Raw genomic sequence first — 22,964 nt, 5'->3', positions numbered from 1 at the left:
TTTGAGAACTGACAGTAAAAGTAAAATTAGAAGTATTTAGCATTCAATATGTATTTCTTTATTGACGTTCAAAAGTGTTCATTGTGCCACCAACCTAAATGAATAAATGATTTTGACTTTGACTTTGGCTAGCTTAATCAGAAGTTCGATCAACAGCTTAGCCTCTTAACTAAACAGCGCCGTTAACTAGCGGCCTGAGAGATATTGACCCAGTTGATCAAACACCTAATCAAATAACTTGGATCGATGACGTTTTACTACTTCCTTAGCATATTGACTGGTAATTTCAATTTAGTTCCAAATTCTGCCACTCTCAAACTCGAAACGAAATTCTTCAAACTGTCTATATGGCGTCGGTAAACCACAACTTTGATGATGTTTTCCAATGTTTAATGAAAAACAACAAATACAATGTAAGACCGTAGTGACAATAATAATGTGAATTTAGCTGTTACTGAATCAAGCAATTTAATTTTTAAAGAAGTAAGTGTTAAGTCAAATATTTATTTTTTTATTTTTGGCGCATGGTCACTCTGTCGTATGAATGGCCTAGGCTTTAGCCAGCCAGTTTATTAAATGTTTTAACAAACGCTACGGATTAATATCTTTCAGGCCGTGAGTTAAATGGTGCTGTTTATAGTATTGTCTTTTATTAACATAGCTTTTACACATTAAGAATACACTTTTTAAACGGATTGAAGCTATGTAGTATTATTATAAACTTATAATTATTTACATAATTTTAAATTTAACAAAAACCGACGTTTCGCGTGCTTTACAGCGTGCGTGGTCATGGTGACTGAAGGTGTTGAATGTCAAAAGTATCACAGCTGTAGCGAAAGTTGTGATATCTGTATTTATTTCCCCGGAGTTGATATCGACTAACAGATGACGGGTTTTTGCAGAAATGACTCACGGGGTCCTCTATTTTCGCGCATTGTTTTGGCGCTATTTAGTTAAAAGGCTGGTCCGTTAATTAAACTAGTTGACTGCGACACGCACACTGCATTGGATACCTTAATCCACAATCTATCTATACAATTAATAAAATACTAATTGTAACCTCTTGGTTTGTTGAAGGCTATAAAGTAACTAATATGCTATATAATCTCGCAAAGCTGATGATCAGTTAATAGATAATAATAAGCAGAGTTTCTTTAGTGGTTCGAAGTAGTAATATTACCTTATATTTTGTAAATATAAGATACATTTACAGTTAAAATATTGATATAATTTTTGGTTTATTAAATCACTTTCCCGCGGCCATTTCCCTGATCGCATTTTCACTAATTTCACCACAAGCGCCTGCGCCGTTGTCGTAAGTACAGGAAACTCACGCGCACGCAATATCTGACACATTGTTTATTGTTATGTAACATTTTATAATTTCTTGCATACTGTTATGAAGTAACTTATTTCCATATTTTTTCCTGGATTTAATGCGACTTATGTATTGTTATTAAATATCCACTCCATTGCATTAATTAAATGTTCGGTACTGGTCTAAATACTAGTCCTAAGTTCGCCATAGACGTAGCCAACGTGGGTCCAATTGGGGTGTTACGAGATCTATTCAAACTATAACTAAGGATAAATACTATTAACCGTGTAATATCATTTCAACTCACTATAACTGTAGATGCTCAAATAAAATCCTTTTTTAAGAGTTCAATACATTTTCATCTTATTTTACTTTCCCTTCTATAAACTTAGGTATTCATTGTTGTTTAAATATTAAATAAATCTTTATAGTATATTATTAAGACAGATAAACCTTTGTGGCTCGGTGGTTGAACGCTTGGTTGTAAACCAAACTTTAATTTAGTTTTAATTGTGTATAGTGTTCCCCGTTAAACCAATGTAGGTAAACTCAGCTGTCAATGAAAGACACATTAATAAGCTAGTTAGACCAATGAACTTAGCTTTTATGGTAAAAAGATTAAAAGTTATATTTTTATTATATTATTAGGCTTATTCAAGAACATACTTCAGATTCAAATCGCTAACACGTCACCCTGGAGTGGAGTTGAAGGCCTTGCCAAACGAGTACGCTGATGGCAGGTATCGCTTGGGCACTTTATTGCCAAAACTGTTCAAGTTCCTATTATATTTATTTTAAATAATATAACCTAATATAGTTAAGGTATATAAAGTATAGCTATAGCTAGCATAAATTAATATAACAAAAAACAATATAATAACAAATGACTAACCTTAAAATATAATAATAAAATATATTATTAAAAAGGGGACTCTTAAGTTTTTAGGCAAGGTTCCGAACCACTCTCAGCTCTCCCCTTTGAATAGCTAGACTAATTCTTTGTCTGAGGTAGCTGCCAGCTCTTCGGTCTCCTTTGATGTTGACTAACCTTTTTGCTATTTCCTTAAAAAGCCTTATAGCGCCAGGACCAATGGACCAAAGACCTCGACACCGAATGGGAGAAAATCCTATTCAAAGCCTAGTTCGCCTAGCCTAGCCGATGGGAAGGGGCCAGCCTGTCTAAATAGGTTGCATCCCATATCAGAACCCGGCCCATCTTCCTTGGAAACAAACCCACACCGTCTTTTGCCATCGTCCCTGGCAGTAGAATCTCTGGAATAGAGCGTATCGGCTCAAGTAGACTTGGCACGTTGACGGTGGCAAGGGACCAGTGTATGATATCATTCAGTGCGGCATGTCTCGAGAAGCGGCCTGCATTTTCTTGGCATGACAGTCCATGATTTACTAGCTTGTCGACATCACTGCCACAAGGAGATTTATGAGGAGCAAAGTTCCTAGTTAAATTTTCATTGTTTCTATTTTTGTGAAATTTGCGTGATAATAAATATATGAATAAAAGCTGGAGTGGAAAAAGGTGTAAAATAACAAACGTCTCAAATATACGTCTCGAGATATATACACGTCTCGAGTCTTTCCTCCAACTTCGATTTTGTTCCCTTTGAAGTAGAGACTCTTGAGCCGTGGGGTTCAAGTGCATAGGCGCTAATCAAAGATTTAAGTTGGTGCTTAGATAGTACTGGTGTCCCCAGGTGCTTTCCTCTCTTAACGAATCAGTAACGCAACACAGCGAGGAAATGCTGCCAACGTTAAAGGTCACTGCTACAGGGACCAAACTTTTTAATTTTTTTTATTATTTATTTAGGTTAGAAAATTGTAAATACTGTATATTTGAAGGTTATGTTTAGGTTTTAAAAAACGAAATGTTTTAAACAATATTGTTTAATGTAAAACAGAACCTAATGATGTTTTGTAAATCGTTTCCCACACGATGCAAGATAATTGTGTCCAATTTCCGAAACTCTTTATTACCATGAATTGGCTCCACAGACTATATAATAGAAGAGCCTTTGACGTGATAATTTACTAATATCAACCTTTTTTTGATTTTTTTTATATACATGTGTCTTTACTAACACATAATGGAGCATTACGATCTACCCTTACTTAAGCGTAATAAGTTATTTAAATCTTACCTTATTAACTGTATTGAAAATGAGAAAGATTCCAATAACACTGCTAACAGTATTTAAGAGGCGGCGCTCTATTCTTGTGTTCTATTGATATTATTATTTAATATTATCATATTAATGAGATCCTGATTTTGAAAATAAATAACATTTTTTATTGATTTTGAAAAATGTATTCATACACATACACTATGAAAAATATTATAGTTTTTAATAAGATATTTTGGTAACCTTTCTACTATTCAAGCAGAGTGTGTCTTTATCATTACTTCTGAGCCAATTAGACTTTGGGTTTTCCAAGATAAGAGCGTACCAATTGCAAGTAAAAAGGGTTGCATACATAACATTACATATATAACCCTTAAAGATACAATATTCACATTACATTGTCTATAATTTTGTGTTTTAAAAGGAATATTTCAAAGTAATAATTCATTTATTTCCTTTAAAATTTACAATGAATTGTTTGTTTCACTATTAGTAACTCATAAAAATTAGGTTAAGACTGTTAGTTAGTTAATAATTGTTATTACATTTAATCCCATCCCATGTTCCAATGTTCTCTGTTTTTGGTTTGGTGCAGCTACTTTCTGCCGGCTAAAACCAGATCACCATCTTCGTGGTCTTCTCCCGCTTTCCAAAATGGAGTCGTTTATTTTGATGTCATTCGATATTTGTGACCTCATCATGGATTCAACGTGGACTATGTTTGTTGCTATGGTAACGAAGTTGTCATATAAAAGAATGGGAAAATTTAGCGTTGTAAAAGCACTAGTTAGTTAGTTAGTTATGTACAAATTTATAACATAGAATCCATAATCTATAATTTTATCTTTGACTTGTCTATGTTTTTTTTTATCTATGGTACACCATGCTTCAGTGATGTCTCGCGGCAATAAAACTCAACACCGGGGTCATTAACATAGGCTAACAGGCTAAGATGTGTATATGGTTTAGCGACCACGTTGCATATGGGTACAATATCATTCTATTACTCCACTATGTCTTAAATAAAATACTATTTCCTCAGGCAAACTCGATTTTTAAAATTTTCTATAAATTTCTTACAATTTTTCTCGTCCTTTCATGGCGTCAAATTAACTTATTTAGTTAATCGAATTATTTTAATTGTGATTCTGTTATAACCCTTATGTATTACATGAATTTATTTTTAATTGTCACATAGCGCCACTACCAAGAAGTCGCATAATGTTAGTGAGGTCCACTTACGAGAAGAAGCCCCAAGTCGCAAGCATAACTAAGTGATGACAAGAAAAAAACATTTAAATTTTCATACATGGCTGTAGCAAAAAAAATTATCTTTTATTTTTAGGAACCAATTTTGGTTTCGGAAATTATTGCAGTAGAAGAAAGCTGTATTACTACTAATCATATCCATTTATTTCCAGGAGTATTTTATGGCTAATATAATTTTATATAGCCTATACATATTATTACACTCAATCTAAACCCATTACCTGTGTTATCTGAAACGGAACCGAGTGATATATTAGTTTTATTAACATAACATATATCATTTCGAATAACGATATAACGACAATGCTGGAAAGTGGAAGGATAATTAATGATTATAACGTTTAAATTTAAATAACATGTCATTTTAAAATTATAATTAATTACTGATTATAATAATGTTTATCAACTTCTAGCTCGTTTTAATGTATTATTAATATGGTTTGTGGACTCAGTTTCCGCACTTAGACTCTCAATAGATCTGTTGTGCGTAAAGTCCTGGCTAACTAAGCCAGCCTAACTCTTTCCAAAAGCACAGAAGCCTCCTGGGTACTTCGAAGGCTTCATGAAGCGACCTCACAGTTCCGAAGATTTCTGCACGTTGTTACGCTACAGCCTCGCATTCCAGGACTACGTGGGTGACTGATTCCTCTGCGCTAAAACAGCCTCGGCACAGGGGGCTGACAAAAAGATGTTTGTAAGGGGACAATGGCCCGTAACTGTCCCTATCATTGTTTTTAGATTGGTTCTGTTTAAGTTTAGAAGTTGTTTTGTAACTTGCGGGTTGATTGCTGGCAGAGCCATTTTGGTTGGTGTTGGAATTCCGCAAGTCTTTGGCGAACCCAGGTTCGCACCTGCGAGAAGGGCAAGGGAAGGAGCGGATACGGACCAGCAGGCATCATTTCCGAACCTCTCCTCGCAACCTCGTCGGCAGCATCATTGCCAAGAAATCCACTGTGTCCCTTAATCCACTACAGAGTAACTCTGTTTGTCAGGGTTTCAACTCTGTTTTTGAGCCATCGGTATATATGTGCAGCTCATTCAGGGTTGATCTATCACATTCCTCTTTTCTCATTTAGACATGGTATCTTCTATTGAGCATGTGTTGATTTGCGATCCTATCACATGGAGCGGCTGTTAGAGGTTGGTACTCTATCGCCTTGTTGAGAATCGCTGTGTATGGGCTGTAGTGATTTTTGCCCCATAGATCCAATACCATAAGCCTGACGGCAGCCAGTGCCGCCTCCTACTGTATGTTTAGGTCCAGGGGTACAACTTGCAGAGCTATCTCCGAAGCTGCAGTTGGCGTTGTTTTCATGCGACCACTAGCAGTGGTCAATGCAAGCCTTTGGAAGCGTCCAAGTTTCGTTACTGCCGTTTGGAGTTCTGTTCTCGGCCACCAAACCAGGGCTCCGTAAGCTAGCATTGGCTTGATTACGGCAGTGTATAGCCATATGGTAATCTTAGGCGATAAGCCCCATTTGACGCCTAGCATCTTTTTGCATTGATAAAAGGCGATCGTTGCTTTGTTTAGTTTGTATTCCAGGTGTTTATTCCAAAGCAATTTGCTGTCCAGAATCACACCTAAGTATTTGATGTTTTCCTTTAGTTTTAGTTCAGTGTTGAAGAGTTTTGGTAGTCTGTACCGTCCAAGGATTCTTCGATTAGTAAATAGGACCAGTTTTGTTTTTGATGGGTTGACAGATAGCTCGTGCTGACTGCACCATCTCTCAATTACTCTAAAAGCCTTTCTCATGAGGTCACATAAGGTGCTTTCAAAGTTCCTCAATACAAGGATTTCTATGTCATCCGCATACCCCACAGTGTAGAGATTGATAGCGTTGAGTTTTATAATGAGCTCATTTACCACTAGATTCTACAGAAGCGGCGAGAGGACGCCACCTTGTAGGCAACCACTACTGACAACACCTCGTGTAGTGATGTTCACGGTAGACTGTACAGCTCGCTGTTTTAACATATTGTTGATCCATTCTGTAAGGGTCGATGGTACTCCACATGTCTCAAGTCCTCTGGTTGGTTTTGTCAAAAGTGCCTTCGATGTCAATAAATGCACCTAGGGTTGACTGCTTTAGTTTCAGTGAGTTGCCAATGCGAGATACGCTACTCTCGATAACAATGTGTGTGATAACAAGCACGGGCGGTGACAGCAGGTAGGAAATCCTGCAGATATTCTAAGAGAAGTAAAGAACACGTGTGGACGTGGGGTTTTGGTGGGTAGGTAAAGCAGTGAGTCCCACATAACCCTTCACCACATAACCCTTCACCACATGGCAGCCGTACCATGTAAGCGTTTTGAAAGTTACTTATTGTGTTTCCTTAATAATTTCTTAGTGATTTCTTCCTAAAACCTATCATTTAAGTTTCGAAAGTAAACAATTATTTTGTTTGTGTTAAAAATTATGTTTGTTACATAGAATTTTAGAAAGGTTGGGAAAAACTGCACGAAACTGTTATAAAATAGAAATCCCTTATAAATCCGTATTTTATGATCACCAGTCCAAGGAAAATTACATAAGGTATTTGTTTCCGATGTGCACTACCGATGCGCTTACACAACTTCCGACCGGATATGACATGTAACATACGCGTAATATTGGATATATAACTAAGTTAGTATCTTTATTTGCAGTATGTAATTAGTATCAATTGCTTTTATTACGAAAACTATTTCTAAAAGGCAAGTGATTTTTAAATTTAATTTCCTAAATAGGTTTTTTAAAGGGTTTGATTATCGAAACTTACGCAGAAAATTAAACAACAGAAAGTTTCGGGGCTCATAACCTGGGCCATGTGACTGCTACCACTTCCGGGATAACTGCGTGTTGGTAGAAGGAAGAAATCATGGCTTCGCAACGTTAGGATGTGGATAGGTATTGCGGCTGCAGAAGTGTTGCTGCATCTGGCACAGGACAAGATTCGCTTCAAGAGACTAACAGCCACCCTCCTGTATTGGAGAAGCACTAAAAGAAGTTTTTAAATGTGTAATTTTTAAAAATGGAACGGAAAATTTTGTACGTCGCTTGGCTTTCCCTTATGCATTGTATTTTAAAAATGGAATAGATATTTTTCCGTCTATTTCTTGATCATTATTTCTGCAAAGAGTCATTATTTGTGGCTAATACACCTCGTTATATGGATTCAAGATGGTGGCTTTGATTTACCTTATGAACAAGCATTGCACACATTGTATTTCTATAATCAATTTTGTTATAATAAAAAAACACTGTCGTATCTGTGTCTTTATTAATTTAAAGGTTTTGAATATGAATATCGATGATACGTGTTTCGATTTCCTCAGTCGCAGATTGTCTATTACTAATACCACATGATCGCGAATTAGGGCTGCTATGAATTTACAGGGTTAGCTTTTATAGATTTTATGACTCTCTTAGTCGAAATTAAATGCTGGCAGCATTAAGAGGTGCTGCCACAGGGACCAACTTTTATAAAATTTGTTTTGTTTATTTTTAAATATTTCTCTCTCAAGCAAGTTTTTAGTAAGATGATAAATATGATAACATTTATACAGATGACAACGGTTCTCGAGGCTACGGTTGCCTGTTCGAGGTGTGGCGGCGCATCAGTAAATTTTCTTACATCTATTACCGACTTACACCTAGTACCTAGAACTAGAAATAAATGATAATATTGAATATGAAAATTCTAATGCAGCAGTTTTGAGCCCCGGTTGTACACTGGACTTTCAATAAACTTTCTGTATGCTCAATTAACACTCGATCGTACGCAACATATCGACGGCGTAGGTTAATCAAACACTTGTAGTACGATCACCTACTCGCCTATTATAAAAAAATAAATCGCCTTAACCTAAAAGCTTTATACAATTACTTAAAAGCACTTAAAACGTCTAGTACAGTTAATTTGAAATTGTAATTTTTGAGTGCTAGCCCTGCGCGCGCAGCGATAATGCGGATGCTCATACATCGCGTGACCACGAGCATGCGATCATATTTACCGAGTCTCATTCTTTATCACATTAATCATGTTTAGATTCCGTCTAATAAACTCAACGGCGTATGGGTCATTAAGTATCTTGTTAAAATTTTGATTATTTCCTTCAAAGAATGTTGATTAAGCCAATAACTTTTTTTCACTGTCTACTACCTTCTTCTTCTGGTGCCACGTTGCTAATGTAACTTGAAGTGCCTCTTGCGGTAGTGTAAAAAGTTCTTCGTTGGATGTGATGACGATCCACTCCCGTTCGTTTCGCAACCACGACTTCTGCCTTCTGCCAGCCCGTCTTTTGCCCATCACTTTCCGTATATTATTTCGAAGGTAACACCACATCTCAAAAGCTCCAAGGCATATTTGTGTCTTATTTAAGTCCATGCCTCACAGCCGTATAATGCTACTGGCCAGATGTAAAAGAGTCGAACCCACAGTTTGACATAGTCTACACATAGGATCACCTCCAAATCTTAGGTAAAAAAATAAGAATAGCCCTAACCTGGAAATTCGTGATTATTTCGAAATACCAACGTATTTGAGGAAATTTTTGCCGCGCACCACTGGCACCACTCTGTGGAACCAGCTGAAGTATTTCCGATCCAATTTGACTTAGGGTCCTTTCAGAAAAGAGCTTACCAATTCATAAGAACTATGCACTTGCGAGCCTTCTAGTAATGTGAGTGTACATGGGCGTTATCATATAACATCGGGTGAGCCTCCTGCTCGTTTGCCCCCTGATCTAAAAAAGCTATCAAGCAAGCTTTTACGAGTCCACACGGCCGGCGCAATTTAATTTTCAATAGCAATATTGTTCTCGATCTTGTAGTCAATTTCTATATAATTCACACACAGTCACAATCCTGTCGTTGTACAACAAATCATTCAAATCGGGATCCCTATTCTAAGAATTACAGACTATCAAAAAATTAAAATGATTAGTAATAATACCGAGTAGTTTTGGCCTAATGGCTTCATAGTCCGATTCTCATCCCTGAGGTCGTAGGTTCGATAACCGGCACGAATGGACTTTCTATGTGTGCATTTAAAATTCGCTCGAACGGTGAAGGAAAACATAGTGAGGGAACCGGCTGATTTTAGACTCAAAAAAGTGATCGGCGTGTCACGCATACGAGGCTGATCACCACCACCTGCTTGCCTTGACTAATGATCATAAAACAGATTCAGAAATCTGGCCCATACCTAAAAAGATAGTAAGTGATTTATTTGTTTATAAGGTACTGCCGGTTATTCTTTTGGTTACCGAGGCGTCATACGGGATAGCTCTACTATGAGTGTCAATAATAATATAACATAATAAGAATATAGCCCTTACATTCCAAATGTGATCATCAAATCTTTAATATATTTTCACTACAGTATATCACGGAGTTCGGTGCCTTATAAAAGGCCCCCTCTAACCCTTTCCACTGTTCTCTATCCTTTGCGAATCTTCTCCAATTGTAGCCTGATGTTAGTTTGAGTTCGTCCTCCCGTATTTTGCGTTATCGGCCTCTTCGTTTTCCGTCAATATTTTGCTCCACTTTTTATGGTAGCTCCGTACCATAGGACCAGTCCATCTCCATTTCATTTAGTATATCTTAGTGAGAATGTCTGTCACACCTGTTCTAGCTCTTAGTCAGTATTTCTTTGTTTGTCTAATTTTCTTATTTTCAGCATGCTTCCTTCTCGTTGCTCGTTGAATAATATCACATTACCGTGTAGTTAATAAATACTTATCTATATTTATAGATCGATTTTTGTTGATATAATTGATGTTCGAAGTATAGTAACTAAGTGAGTTATTATTTTTAATTATACTTTTGCTAAAAGGTAATTAAAACTTCAGTGATTGGAAATGTAAATTGGTCCCAACTAACAATGAATTGCGAACTAGGTTAATCAAAATTGAAAGGCTAACCTTTGGTTTCACATCCAGAGTTGTAATTATCGCTAATAAAAACCGTACTGGATTCTAACATTGCTTTTGGTTTAATGAATTAATTTTAATTTTAATGCTACGCGTCGAATTGATGACCTCCTCCGTCAGGCTTTTAAAGTCTATTAAAAAACAACTGAACTTTCGAAATTCCATCGCATAACTCTTCCTTTGTTCGCGATTCGGCTATGAAATTCACTTCCAGTCCCTATTCGCTTAGCTCCTTCTCTATCTTCCTTTAAATTTCTTCTGTACAAACATTACCTGTCCACATCTCATCCCTAACTTTCTTTCCAACTACTAACTGACGTGAGACTTATCTTAAATTATCGTGATTTATGTATCGTTTTTACTTGCCATTTTTAATGTTTCATCTTTTTAGTTTAGTTTGTTATTTTTTTGTTGGTCCTGTTTAATTTTTGTCTTAGTAACTGTGTATAACACGTATTTTTGCACTACTTGCCTATCTTATGTAATTTAATTTTTTTTTCTTTACTCACAGTGGTTGCCTGGCAGAGATCGTTCGAAAGCGATAAGGCCGCCAGTTGCCCTCCTTTTAATTTAATTATGTTTATTTTTTTATTTTCTGTAGTGTAAGGAAGTGTTGCTAAATAAATAAACGTATTTTTTTTATATAACGGAGCAAACGGGCAGGAGGCTCACTAGTTGTTATGTTATACCGCCTCCCAAATAATAGAAGGCGCGCACTTTTTAAGGATGGGTGCGCTCTATTCGTGAAGAATCTTAGGTCGAATCAGTTCGAATACGATATTGTGATTGATGAGGAAAGTTTAGATATATCACTTCAAGGTAGTCGCTTATTACACAATCCTCATAGTTGTACTCTGAAAAGCAAATGCAGCGATTTAATAATTAGCAGAATTAAATAGTCTTGCGTTTATACAATCATGGGGAATTATTGACGAGGACGTGTCAAGGTATCTAACGCATAGACGGCGCAAATTGCCTAAGAAATTAATAATTTTATGTCAAAAAAAACAATAGTAAATGCATCATCCATGCATCCCTACAAACCTGGATTTCTATAATTAGTGTTAACACTTGTACGGGACGGATTGTCCTATATACAAAGAAACTAGTGTTAAGTGTTTTGTCTTGAAGTAGATATAAATGTGTCTGCTTTGGGGACAATCTGTTTTATTAATTTAATAAATGTCTATTCAGACATAAATCATAGAATACCATAAAATTTATATAAAAATATAGATGGTATGGTATTTATGGTAGAAGTTAAAAAACTTCTCTTCTCATTTACTCGGTGATGATAAAATAAATTAAAATTCTACATGTAATAATAAAATTTAACACGTGGTTCAGATCTTTTATCGACCACGAATTAGCGCAAGCCTCTTAACCATTTTATTTATTTTTATAGAACAGGAGTCATCTGATGTTAAGTGATAGTGCCGCCCATACATACTCTCAATGCCAGAGGGCTCGCGAGTGCGTTGGCGGCCTGTTTGGTTAAACCAAAACCTTGGCGATTAAAAAAAGTTTATGCCAAGTAGAATCGTATTCAAAGATTTCCAATTCTCAATACTTATTTATTATTCTGAATGATTGATCAATTGAAGTAAACAATTAACACCGTGAAAGGTTTACTTGGATAACTGAGTGTACGTTAATTACGTTAATTAAATTACCTGAAATAAATTCATCTCAATAATTATACCCCAATGGGAAACTAACCAGATGGAAGAGATAGCTATTTGTTTTTCTTTTAATGTAGCAAAGTATTAACCTCATCTCTGAGGTCGTAGGTTTGATCACCGGTTCGTATAGTGAATGAAATCACGGAAAGCGATGACATGTGTCATACAGAAGGCTGATGACCTACTTGTCTATCAAATAAAAAAGATTAAAAAATCTGATGCAATCTGAGAACAAGACCGATTAATGTCCAGACTTCCTCTGCGAGCGGAACGGACCCATTACGGACATCTTTCTATTAAATTTTATTTTACAATAAGCTTATTGCAATACCACAGCCCTCTAATATTAGTTACTGTTTAGCGACTTCGAGGTTAGAATTTCGAGACATATCTTTATATAGAGCAGTGTTGGCCTAGTGGCTTCAGCGTGCGACTCTCATCCCTGAGGTCGTAGGTTCGATCCCCGGCTGTGCACCAATGGGCTTTCTTTCTGTCTATGTACGCATTTAACATTCGCATGTAAGGTAAACATAATGAAGTTATCGGCTTGCCTTAGACCCAAAAAGTCACCACACCCAAAAGGTGTGTCCGGCACTGGAGGCAGTCCACCTACTTGCCTATTGACAAATGATCATGTAACAGACACAGAAACCTGAGGCCCACACACATAAATCTAAAAAGGTCACTATCTTTTTATACATATGAAAATTAATCCCTTCGGTAATAAGAATAATATTTAAAATCAACGTGAATGAAGATTCGTTCAGGCGTGAAAATGAATGTTATAAATGTACATGCGTAACGCAAACAATTACTATACGAGTTTGTACATCAGTGCAGTTTAGTGTGGATCGCATACACAACATCGTTCCACGGGGAGGCAACAATGGATTGGTTGAAATTGGTTGGTATTGTGTTGTGTTGTGAATGTGTTAAGTGATAGTGAGTGTATCATGGATAAACCGTACTCAGAATCAATTTAATCATAACGACAACCTAAATACAAGCTTAAATCAGAGTTGCGTTATTTATGTATATATCCTTTATCTTAAACGCGAATTTCACTATTTTTATAACGAGTGATTGACAAAACATATTCAAACATTTAAGAAAGAAGGTCTTCAATTGATTTACATATTAATTCTGAGTCCGGCAGTATGCTTATTACCGAGGTCTGTCTCAAACGTCCGCTGAAATAACCATGAATTTCGATGATATGAATTTAATAGATACGTTTTGAAAAACCTTAGTTAGGCTTTATAAGGTTAAAACGTAGCTATGATATGTATGAATTGTCCAATGTATGCCCAAAAACTATATGAAAATAATAAATAAATCATTACATAAGTGCTAATACTGCGTAAAATCTCTAAAAACGGTTCAAATAAACCTATGCAAAGGGAAGAATTGTAAAATGCCTTCTCGCTACCAATTCAATATAATATGAATAACAGAATAGATTCGGTATAAAGAGAAAGAGAAATATTTTCTTAGAAGTACTTTGATGAATAATCAGTATAACAGAAAATTAAGTAATAGCTTTTAGACTGAGCGTGCTTTACACAAAGAAAATTATGGTAACTGTTTAATATTAAAAAAAATCGCTTACATTGTTTACGTTAGTTTATTCATAAATGCATAGATTGTCAAGTAGGCGTACTGGCGGTATCCCCTACACTCCATTTGTTCCTCATTTTTTGTAAAGCTCTCTTGAATACGTCCTATGAGTTTATGCAACAGTTTTAAAAGCTTATATATGCAGCATATACAAACCGTCCTTGACAATTGAACGTAACGTTTACAATATATTATTTTTTATATATTTATTTCGAAAACACATAACATTCAATTGGTTTTAATTGGTTTGATTAAATTCGAACCTCAATAAACATAATGACTTTTATCACATATATGTTAAGCATATGTTTTTGATTACGCGATTGTTCTACTGCGCTTAATATTAAATTATGTACAAGTCGAATTCCTATAATAGAAGCTTTAAGAGAACTTGAAAGCTTTAAGACCAACTTTGAGGAACAGGATAATAAGACGTAAAATCAAATAGTAACAGAATATTTATATGTAAAACTTAGACGTATGGTATTGAAAAGAAGCACAACCGATAACCTGTTCGACACAAAGTGTATGGAAACTTGATACATTTGTTTAAATTTGTGATACATAAGTCTACTTAATTGAAATAGGTTTCTATACAAAAATTATTGAGTCTAATTACACTGTTTTAATTAAAATAATCTTCTATTAGGAATACTTTAGTTATATGAATGTGATTTAGTTTTATTAATATGGTGTGTAACTTTGTGTGAATGTGACCTTATTTCGCACTGAAGTCAGTGTAGAGCACAGAACACAGTGAAATTGGCATTCCAGAAACATTAAAGATTTCTCCAATCAGTACTTTAAATTCGTTTGTCTTAGTTTTTCACGTTATGACAACAAACCTAATCCGCTGTTTTTTAATCCCTTCGAGTCATAACGCGACAGTCTTGTTTTTTTAGTGTTTTTAAACATAAATGTTGTATTGTGTATATGTTTATATTGTTTGTAAAACATGTAAAATATTTATAGAGGCAGAACTAGAAACAACTTTAAATTTACATGGAGTGTAATAAAAAACGTAGAATTTAATTTTATTTATACTCGCCTTTTACTATAAGATAGAACAATCATCAACTAAACTAGTTTGATTTTTAAAGTTCTTAGATTTTAATATTTATTTGTCAAATTACATTTCGATAAACTACAAAATTGTTTTTCACAATTTTTCGCAACGGATTAGGCTTTTTTCCAATTCAAGTCTCTGTCACACGTTATGGCAGAGAAACACGTCGTAAAGCTAGACTAGCACTGTATAATTGAAGGGCAAGTGTGCGTAAAAGCTCTATATATCTCTCTATACACTCTGGAGCAACTTATAATTATAATTTTTATTGATACTATCATTTTTGTTACAGTTCACTCTTCTTGTAGCTGTTGCATCTGTATCTATTCAGGCAGATGGACCTAAGTAAGTATTTATAAAATCGGCTTATTATTAACTAATGTATAAATATATGTGCTAGCGATATAGTCTTAAGGAATTATAATGCTGTGCGAACTTTTTTTCAAACGCAATGCGATTATAAATGTCATATATGTATACTATAGAAAGTGCATAAATTATTATAAAACATCTTGTATTATTATTTCAATATCAAATGTAACGGGGTGTATTACGACAGGGAAAGCCGCCTCGGTTCATTGACACTAGACGGAACAACTTACGAATATCACGCATGCGAAGGCAACGACCATTACCTTTTACATATTGTTTGTTCCGCATGTATACATATTATGTAACCGTCCATCACCTTGGTGTATGAAAATATTTTTGGTGTAACATAACACTAATTTTCTTTTGTTACAGAAAAAAAATTCGCATACATCTACCACAGAAAGTGAAGCATATACACCACCACAAAAAAATATACATAACGAACCACCCTGCGTCCTCACAATATGCCCCGGCCTACATGCCGAGCGCTGAGGGTACAGTGGCGGTGCCGACTAGCGCCTTGCCCGGAATCAACCACATCGTTCCACTTAACGGAATGGACCTGTACGAAGAACATCAGGGACGAGGGCCGAGTCTCTCAGCCGCCGCTTCACACCTCCTGCCTCTGTATCACGCTAGAGGCTTCTATGGACCAACACACACTGAAGTCGATGAACAAGAATATGATATATCTGCACCTGACCCAAATGAAAGCTTCGGGCCATCAGGATATTCAGCCCAACCCATTGCGTCAAGTCATCCTTCGAACCGAGTAAAAATTATAAAACTAAATGATCCACCGCGAAAGAAAGTAGTTAAGAAAAATAAACCAAAACGAATTCCTGGACGCCGCAGACCATCACCACATGGAACCCTTGCGGAAGCGGAACATCCCGTATCTACTTTCCACGAACAATTTTATTCCGATGTAGATGGTTCAGGAACCATCAGAAAACTTAAAAAACCACCTCGAGTGGAGAAAATAATCGACGGTGATACTGAACACATTCATATGTACACTGAAGAACATATACATAAATTATTATATGATCAAAACTCTAAATACCAGAATATTATTGGAGTCGATCCTTTAGCAGGTATGACAGGTATTACAAGACCAACTGCGATCCATCCTTTCAAAGCTGGACCGGCAATAATTGCTATTCCAACACATCCATTTGCTGGCTTATCTGCGATAGGTACAATGGCTACACCACATTTTGAATACGCTGCCTACAATCCACGTGAAGTCACGCATGATCACATATTCCATGACCATGGGGAAATACCTTCAGGAGTTGATATTACAAAAGAAGCTTTAAGTTTACCCAAAGGGTCGTACAATGGCCAAGGTATGAGAATAGGAAACATTAATAACATAAAAAATAAAATACCAAAGTTCAAGAAACCGATAAAAGCTCCTTCCTCGGATTTCTCTTACTATGAAGGTATGTATGGAGATAACAGATTAAAGAAAAACTTACGACCATCAGTGCCTTCATCAGCGTTTGGATCAACTGCTGAAGAAAATAACTTTAAGCAACTGTCTGATTACGGAATAAAAAAAGCTAATGCCAAACAAAGGAATTTGATATCATCTTTTTTTGGTAAAGCAGGAACGGATTTTAGAATACAACCATCAAGCATTTCTTCACCGTACAGTGTTTCATCTACAGTTGTACACGACTTTAAGCCCAATAATTTTGGAGGCGTTGCGTCTAAATCAGCAAATCTAAATAAATACAAAGACGCATTAGCTAATTTTAAAGAAAATTATGTGAATAACTTTGAATATGATACATTTGGATCTTCGTCATCAAATCTTTATACATCTGAAGATAAGAACGATAGCGGCAGTCTTACTTTAACGCCGCAAAACGATAGAAAGAAATCAATATCTAAACAGAATATTAAGTTTGGTGGAAAAGATCATGTTGCATATGTTGACCATTTAGGAAACGATCCGGCGATAAATGACGATACACCTACCGCTTTGGACAATCTCGATATATTTGACCAGACTCAATCAACAGATTTAGTCACACCCACAGATGTATCATTCCAATCTCCATCATCAATACAAGATTTTATTTCTATGTTAAGCTCTAAATCTTTAAAAGGAGAGTCTATCACATCACCAGAGGCTTCAAATGATAACTTTCAGTATCTGGAAGCCCCAAAATCTAGCACACCTCTCACAACATCTGTAACAACTTCACCAACCTCTACAAATCATCAAAGTATGGATCAATCAAACAAAATAAATCAAGCAAACAAAAATTCGAAGGAAAATTTTAGTGTAATGTCAGGTAATGATTTTAGAAAAGGATCTCAGAACTTAGCCGACCGTCAGCGCTCATATAGTGATCCCAATAGCCCAACAACGGCAAGAGGGAAACTTAAATACGGTGACAAAATCTAGTGAAATTACTATGGGACTATAAATTATTATTAGCTTTAGAATAGGTATATTGTATAAATTCGTGATCTTAGCCCTTATTATTGTTGCTTTAATCCAAAGTCTATTGTGATAATTTCATGAAACGATACGAGTTAGCTAAGATAACTTATTTATTGAGTAAAATACTCCTTCTGTAAATATTATATTAAAGCATAGCGGAATTCATGCATTTTAAACGAATTCTTAGAAGATGTAAGTAAATTTTTAAATTTAAATTTGGATTTTATTTAACGCCTGCTAAGAAACTTCAAGACAATTAGCGTTTATGGTGTAGTTGCATCTATAAGGCGCATTATAACGTTGTTTTTTTACTGACATTTATATTTTTTTGTACGTGATTACATACCCAAAATATTTACGTTGAGAGAAAGCGCTACAATGGCATGAGGCAAATGATTCGCAAGTCGTGCTACAAGTTCTCTAATTTCGGCGTGGTAGCGGTTGGCGTAAAGACTTAAAAAAATTAATACATTATTAATTTCGTTTAATTAGCAAAGTGATTTCATGACTGTTTTAACTGTCTGCAATAGCATAACCTGTTCACGTACTTCCGGGAGTTAAACTTTATAGATGTATAAGAAGCTTAAAGCCTTCACTTCGACGTTACATAACCGGCTAAGTAAGATCATGGTACTTACATTATGTAACGAGTCGTTGTCTTTAATTGTTACTGTCTTATACAATTCAGGTTGGGTCAAACGGCTGTTTAACTGACTTTCACGGTATATAAATTCCTTATACTATTGGTGAGATACCTATAAAGTATTGTTACATATCCTTAATTCGTCAATTATAGAATAAGGAATATGAGCCTATTAATAACAACGTATGTTTCTAACATTATGTGTATTTCAAAGGGACATTGAACTTTTAGAATCCCCCTGGAGAACCTTGTATCAAGCCGATAGACATATCACTATATGTATAGCGAAACATTTGAGTACTTGAACGTAATTGCACATTGCAAGTGCCCATCTCATTTCCTCACTTTCACATAATTACATAAAACGATGAAGCATCATTACATATTTTTTTTTTCTCACGCAGTGTGCTCCTTTCGTATAGGCAATTATATTAATTAGTTTTTCACGCTGGCTTAACGTACTGAATATTAATCTTCATATTAATATAATTTGCCATCCAATGACCAACAAGTATAACAAATAATTTCGCTTCATGTGTTCTTTGTGATTTTCAAACAATAATTTAACATACATTCGCCAATTGTCATACTTTTATTCGCTTAGCAAAGCACAAAAAACTGTTAGTGTAGAAAATAAAACGAAATTGTTAAAGAAAATATTTTTACTTCAAAACATAAACACAACAATAACTTAATATTAAATTATTTACACTATACTAAATTGTATTTTAATACTGGTTCGACCTCACCGCGTGATGGAGATGTGACTTAGTTGGAATGCGGTGGCGTTTATTTCTTATGATAGGGACCACCACCGTGTCCTGCGCTTATCGCATTTGTGTAGCTGTCCCCAAAACTGCCTGACCCATGACCACCCCCACTCACACTGTAACTATCGCCATGCCCTCCAAGTCCTCCATGACCTCCGCCTACGCTATAGCTGTCGCCACCGTGACTACCAGAGTAACTATCGTGGCCACCAGAATAACTGTCGTGGCTCCCAAAGTCACCAAGTCCTCCAGAGCCGTGGCTGGATAGAGCGAGGGTGTAACTGTCCTGGCTGGCATGACCTCCTGAATGACCACCACTGTGGTCAGCGTGTCCATGTCCGATGTCTAAGCCACCGTGGCCATGATCACCCCCAAATGCCCCGCCGAGCCCGACGCCGCCGCCATAACCAGCTTGGCCGCCAAAACCTCCATGACCATGGCCGGAACCTCCGAATCCTCCATGTCCTCCGATATCATTTCCACCTCCGTATCCACCTATGTCATGACTGCTACCAAATCCACCTCCGTGACCAGCTTCAAAACCACCACTATGGCCTCCAATATCTAATCCTCCTCCATGGCCGCCTAGGTCATGTCCCCCACCAAATCCACCCCCATGCCCTCCAATATCATGGCCTCCTCCAAATCCACCCCCATGCCCTCCAACATCATGGCCACCTCCAAATCCAGCTCCATGCCCTCCGATATCATGGCCACCTCCAAATCCACCCCCATGCCCTCCAACATCATGGCCACCTCCAAATCCAGCTCCATGTCCTCCGATATCATGGCCACCTCCAAATCCACCCCCATGGCCTCCGATATCATAGCCACCACCGAATCCACCCCCATGTCCTCCGATGTCATGGCCACCGCTAAATCCACCCCCATGGCTTCCCGAGTCATGTCCACCCCCAAAACTACCACCATGACCTCCTAGGTCATGTCCACCGCCAAATCCACCTCCATGACCTCCTAAATCATGTCCACCTCCAAATCCACCTCCATGACCACCTATGTCATGTCCACCGCCATGTCCTCCAACATCGTGACCACCTCCGAATCCACCGCCATGACCCCCTCCATGACCACCGAGATCATATCCATGGCCAGCATCACCACCAAATCCACCGCCGAAACCACCACCAAATCCCCCATGATCGTGCTCCCCTTTTAGGTGGTCAGCAAAGCCTCCGTGTAGATGTTCGGCAAATCCACCGCCACCACCGTACCCTCCATGGCCATGGTCATCGTGATGCTCCGTTGAATGATGATCATCGGGTATGTGTACCCTGATATGGACGCTGCGAAAAAAAAAAAAATTAAAATGGCTTCAAAACAAGTAAAGTGACAAACACATTTCAATTATTTGACATAAACGTATAGCTTCCTATCTTTCCTTGACAAAACTCGTTTGATGTATAGTTTCGGAACGTGATTTCTTAACCATGAATGCCAATTATCATAAAAATGCATCAAGTATCAATTTAAAGAAAAACCCTGAGAAATTAAAACAATAGAACGAAGCAAGGCCAGACGTAGAACCCAGTGAAATCGTAATGAGTATTTACAATAGAATTTCACTACGAGACTCGTGTGAACCGCAAAAGAAATTCAAATTACACTGACTAGAGACATTTGCGGTTAAACGAATGCAATTGATATACTAACTGACATTGAACTTATTCGCTGCCACAACACAAAAACACAACAACGAAAGTATTTTATAGAAACGTTATCATTTCGCGTTATAATGATGGATACTTAGGAATATGCCAACCCTAGGTGAAAATAAACTAAAGCTTTCTACTGTCTAATCGATGAATGTAGAAACTAAACGACCTGAGGCACAATGTAAAGTGTTGTAGAACCTTAAAGAAGACCTGTAGAATGCTTAAAGTTTTAATATTTATTGTAAATATAAACTAAGCAGTCGTATCGTAGTGTTCATATAGTAATTTATTATAGTATTTCTTTAAAGGTTTCGCTATCGAAACCCTTAAATCTATATTCAGAGGTGGTTTAAACTAATTTAAAGCTTAATGTAAAGAGGCAATACTCACTGTTCATGTCCTCCAAATGTCGCCGCGGTGAGGCCAATAGACGCCAGCAAAAAGGCGAACTAGAAAAAAAAAGTAAGATTGTATACAGCATTTTATAAACCATTCGGTTAGCTATCGATTAGACAAATTTAAATTATTGCAAATTACGGTGACTGTTAAATTAGATTCAAGAGTAGTCGTTTCATGAGTCCTCCTTATATGCAAAGCAGTATTAAAGCACTACACTAATGTTACAATTAAACATTCTATAGGTATTCGTTGTTTGTCCATTCTAATAAAAATAAATCTTTAATCAAGAGTTCTACAATACATATATTTCATCTATGTTTCTGGGCTTAAGCTATTAAACGAAAAGGAAAGCCGTCAGTTAGTCTTATAAGATAGTTGCCGGAATTATGTAAGTGCATTAAAGATTACAATCTAAAACAACATAACAACTATAAACGATTTCTTGACATACATATAACATAACACTCACTTTAAATGTTACTTTTGAATTAAAATTACGCTGATATTAAAGTTATTGACCCATATTTTAATTAACATTCACGGGGATTAAGTCTTCAATCTAATTATCCGCTAATATACACCTTACTTACGGTGCCTGTCAGCTACGGAATTTAATGTACAATAATATTTAACCTATTGTCGGACGTAATTATATTTTATTTAATTTAAAAATAGATTAATTATTAGTATTTTTCTCGCTTGACATCGACATTGAACATCGACCCCAATTAAGGGGTCGTGAAACCTACACAATACAACTTGTTAGTTTTCTTAACGTAAGATATTGCGTGGAGAATTAGATATCTCTATTATTTATTGCCAAGGGGAATGTCAAAGCTTAAGGCTATGTTACTGTTATAAACTTGACTTGGGATACCCCAAATTTGCCATGGACTTGGGGCTATCGATAAATCAAATAATTATTTTAACACTGCCAATTTTTATAACGAATATTTATAACGTGTTCTTTGATGACTCATTAAGAAATTTGAACACTATAATATATTTCACCATACGATGTCATGTTCTACTAGTAGAAGACGCCTTAGTTGAGACACTAATAGGTGACACTACTGTTGTATATGACATATTTTTCTTTAACAAATTACGCAATACTTCCGGTTAGGTCATCAATTTAACAATTAAAATGCAATTTATAATTTCGTTTTTAAACTAAAAAACAGTACAATATATGACATATTTAGATTAATTTAATTAATTACCAAAGCATGCTTTTATTGTAATAAAATTATATAATAACTAAAGAATTATCACCGCGACCAAAAAGCCCCGTATTTAAATCTATATAAAGCTTAAAGCTCAACACATTTCCACAATCACGTGCACTTTCACTGATCCAGTACTCACGGCGTAGTAGGAAGCCATGATGAGAGGTTCCTCGCCTGGTGAGATGCACTTTGTAAACAGCAACCGAGCTGAGCGCCTTTTATATTACAGTGAATGTACACCCCTCTCGATAAAATAAATCTGTTTGGTTTATAGGAAACGCTTAGAAAATCTTCAAAGGACTTTGCTCTAATTGTAGTCTTTAAATCATCAGACCGCGCTACCTGTATGTATAAGACGGTAATTTTTCTTATACAAACAGGTATTATTCTTTGGTATTTAATAGTTTTCAAGT

At 36.2% G+C, this 22,964-nt stretch overlaps 2 protein-coding genes across 2 annotated transcripts; one reads left to right on the top strand and one right to left on the bottom strand.

Moving 5' to 3' along the window:
* The first annotated feature begins 13,207 nt into the window (after positions 1-13,207).
* Positions 13,208-17,718, top strand: LOC123718844. The gene is made up of 4 exons (XM_045675762.1): positions 13,208-13,225; positions 15,297-15,349; positions 15,749-17,616; positions 17,699-17,718. Exons 1-4 carry the CDS (start codon positions 13,208-13,210, stop codon positions 17,716-17,718), a joined length of 1,959 nt encoding a protein of 652 aa, XP_045531718.1.
* Positions 17,719-19,269: 1,551 nt separating this feature from the next.
* LOC123718843 (glycine-rich cell wall structural protein-like) lies at positions 19,270-22,708 on the bottom strand. The gene is made up of 3 exons (XM_045675761.1): positions 22,691-22,708; positions 21,314-21,372; positions 19,270-20,554 (listed from the first exon to the last, which is right to left on the bottom strand). Exons 1-3 carry the CDS (start codon positions 22,706-22,708, stop codon positions 19,270-19,272), a joined length of 1,362 nt encoding a protein of 453 aa, XP_045531717.1.
* Between the last annotated feature and the right edge of the window lie 256 nt (positions 22,709-22,964).

The sequence above is a fragment of the Pieris brassicae genome, chromosome Z (assembly GCF_905147105.1).
Source record: "Pieris brassicae chromosome Z, ilPieBrab1.1, whole genome shotgun sequence".
Taxonomy (NCBI): Eukaryota; Metazoa; Arthropoda; class Insecta; order Lepidoptera; family Pieridae; genus Pieris; species Pieris brassicae.
The sequence above is the reverse complement of the archived record's forward strand: the minus strand, read 5'-3'. Positions and strand labels throughout refer to the sequence as shown.